Source organism: Eimeria mitis, genomic scaffold, assembly GCF_000499745.2.
Source record: "Eimeria mitis Houghton genomic scaffold, Emh_scaff360, whole genome shotgun sequence".
Classification (NCBI taxonomy): Eukaryota; Apicomplexa; class Conoidasida; order Eucoccidiorida; family Eimeriidae; genus Eimeria; species Eimeria mitis.
The window spans coordinates 20553-22085 of NW_013571943.1; the positions used below are offsets into that span (position 1 = coordinate 20553).

Genomic DNA, 1533 nt, shown 5'->3' on the forward strand with positions numbered 1-1533 from the left:
CAGCCTGAGGCCCGTGTACCATTGTGCCCAGGAGGGCTGGAGCCTGAGGGGAGGGCGGCTGCTTTCTAGTTACTTGATTGTATTATTAAGGCTTTTTGGTTTAGTTGTAAATTTAGAGGTTCCTCTGCTAAAAGGCAAGCCTGCTATTGCTCTATCGGCTACGATGAGACGGCTTTCGTTCGGCCAGGTTTTCCCTGCTGTCCAATGAAGCATTGCTTGGCGAGTGGTCCAGGCCTTCACTGTCCACTGAATTGTCAATGTAACAATAATGCCAATAGCATTAATTAGCACGCCGTTTATGAGGAAATAGTCGAGTCAAATATCTCGCATGCGTGTATACACGGCTGCAAGCCGAAGCCTGCGCCAAACTAGTCGGCAGCCAACTACAGGAGACAGATCTTTTACGGCCGTCCGCAGCTCAGGAGGTTGTTGCTAATAGCCATGCCCGAGCAGCTGCAGAGTTACTATGCAAAATATTAATCGTGTTATACCCACACAACTCCGCAAAGCGAAACATCGGCTGCCGACTCCAATTGCGCTAGTCGGCGGCCAACAAGACACGGCTCGCTGACACCCCTCCACCGACTGCCTCGGAGCCTGTGAAATCTAATGAGGCCCACGTGCCAATCATGCTTCTGTCGTATACAATTGGAAGAGTGCTTTTGCTCTGGATTGACTCAACAGTTTGTTTTTAGGCGTCCAACTCGTGGCCTCCAGCATATATTTGGCAACAATGCCAGCTCTCCGTCTGCTCACAGTCGCCAGTGCCTCGCTCTTCCTCCTGGCAAAAGCTAGCGGGGACCCGTCTCAGACAACGGGAGAACAAACAGAATATGCAGTCACACTTGGTAGGCCGGCTCTTTTAGGGCGTTTTCAGAGGCTTGAAGCGCTGCCTTGGCTGCAAACCCCCTTCACAGTCCGCACACACCCGAAAGGGTGCCAGTGGTGAGTGTAAATTTCAGTGCCGCGGAAGGTTGCTGCTAAACAAATATGCTATTAATTTTCCCCTGTGGGTGCAGATCATGAGGGCGCATGTCTCTCCGAGATCAACGCAGCTCGTAAGAAGGCCGGATTCAACGACTTCATTGTCGCTAAAACCGGCGATGCACTTACGCGGCTGCCCGCAGGTGGAAGCCCGGAGGAAGAAGGCGAAGCAGACTGGGCTTGGCAGCCCGTTTGCGATGTCTTGATACCAGTAAGTCGTTCACTCTTATAGCCGTGCCCATCGTACAAACGACGCTGTCTTTAAATCAACACTATCATCTTTCTCTTGGTGCCCTCAGGAAGAAGCGGCAAGCAAGACGAAGAGCAGCCCCGTAGATTCTGGAAAAGAATTTGCCAGCGGTACATACGCGTTTCAGGTCGTCGATGCGAATACCCCCGACTGCACTGCCGTAGTAGAAAAGTGGAAGGATGCCTACAGCAACTTCAATGCTTTGCCTCCACCGAAAAAGGATAGCGATGATTTTTATACCAATCAGGACAATGTATCCTTCGTGGCAATATATAACCCTTCAAAGAATGCTACTGCTG

At 51.1% G+C, this 1533-nt stretch overlaps 1 protein-coding gene across 1 annotated transcript; it reads left to right on the forward strand.

Moving 5' to 3' along the window:
* Nucleotides 1-733: 733 nt before the first annotated feature.
* On the forward strand, nt 734-1216 carry EMH_0009450 (SAG family member; the record flags this gene model as incomplete). The annotated part of the gene is made up of 2 exons (XM_013498657.1): nt 734-848; nt 1020-1216. The coding sequence occupies 2 exons, from the start codon at nt 734-736 to the stop codon at nt 1214-1216; spliced, it is 312 nt and encodes a 103-aa protein (XP_013354111.1).
* Between the last annotated feature and the right edge of the window lie 317 nt (nt 1217-1533).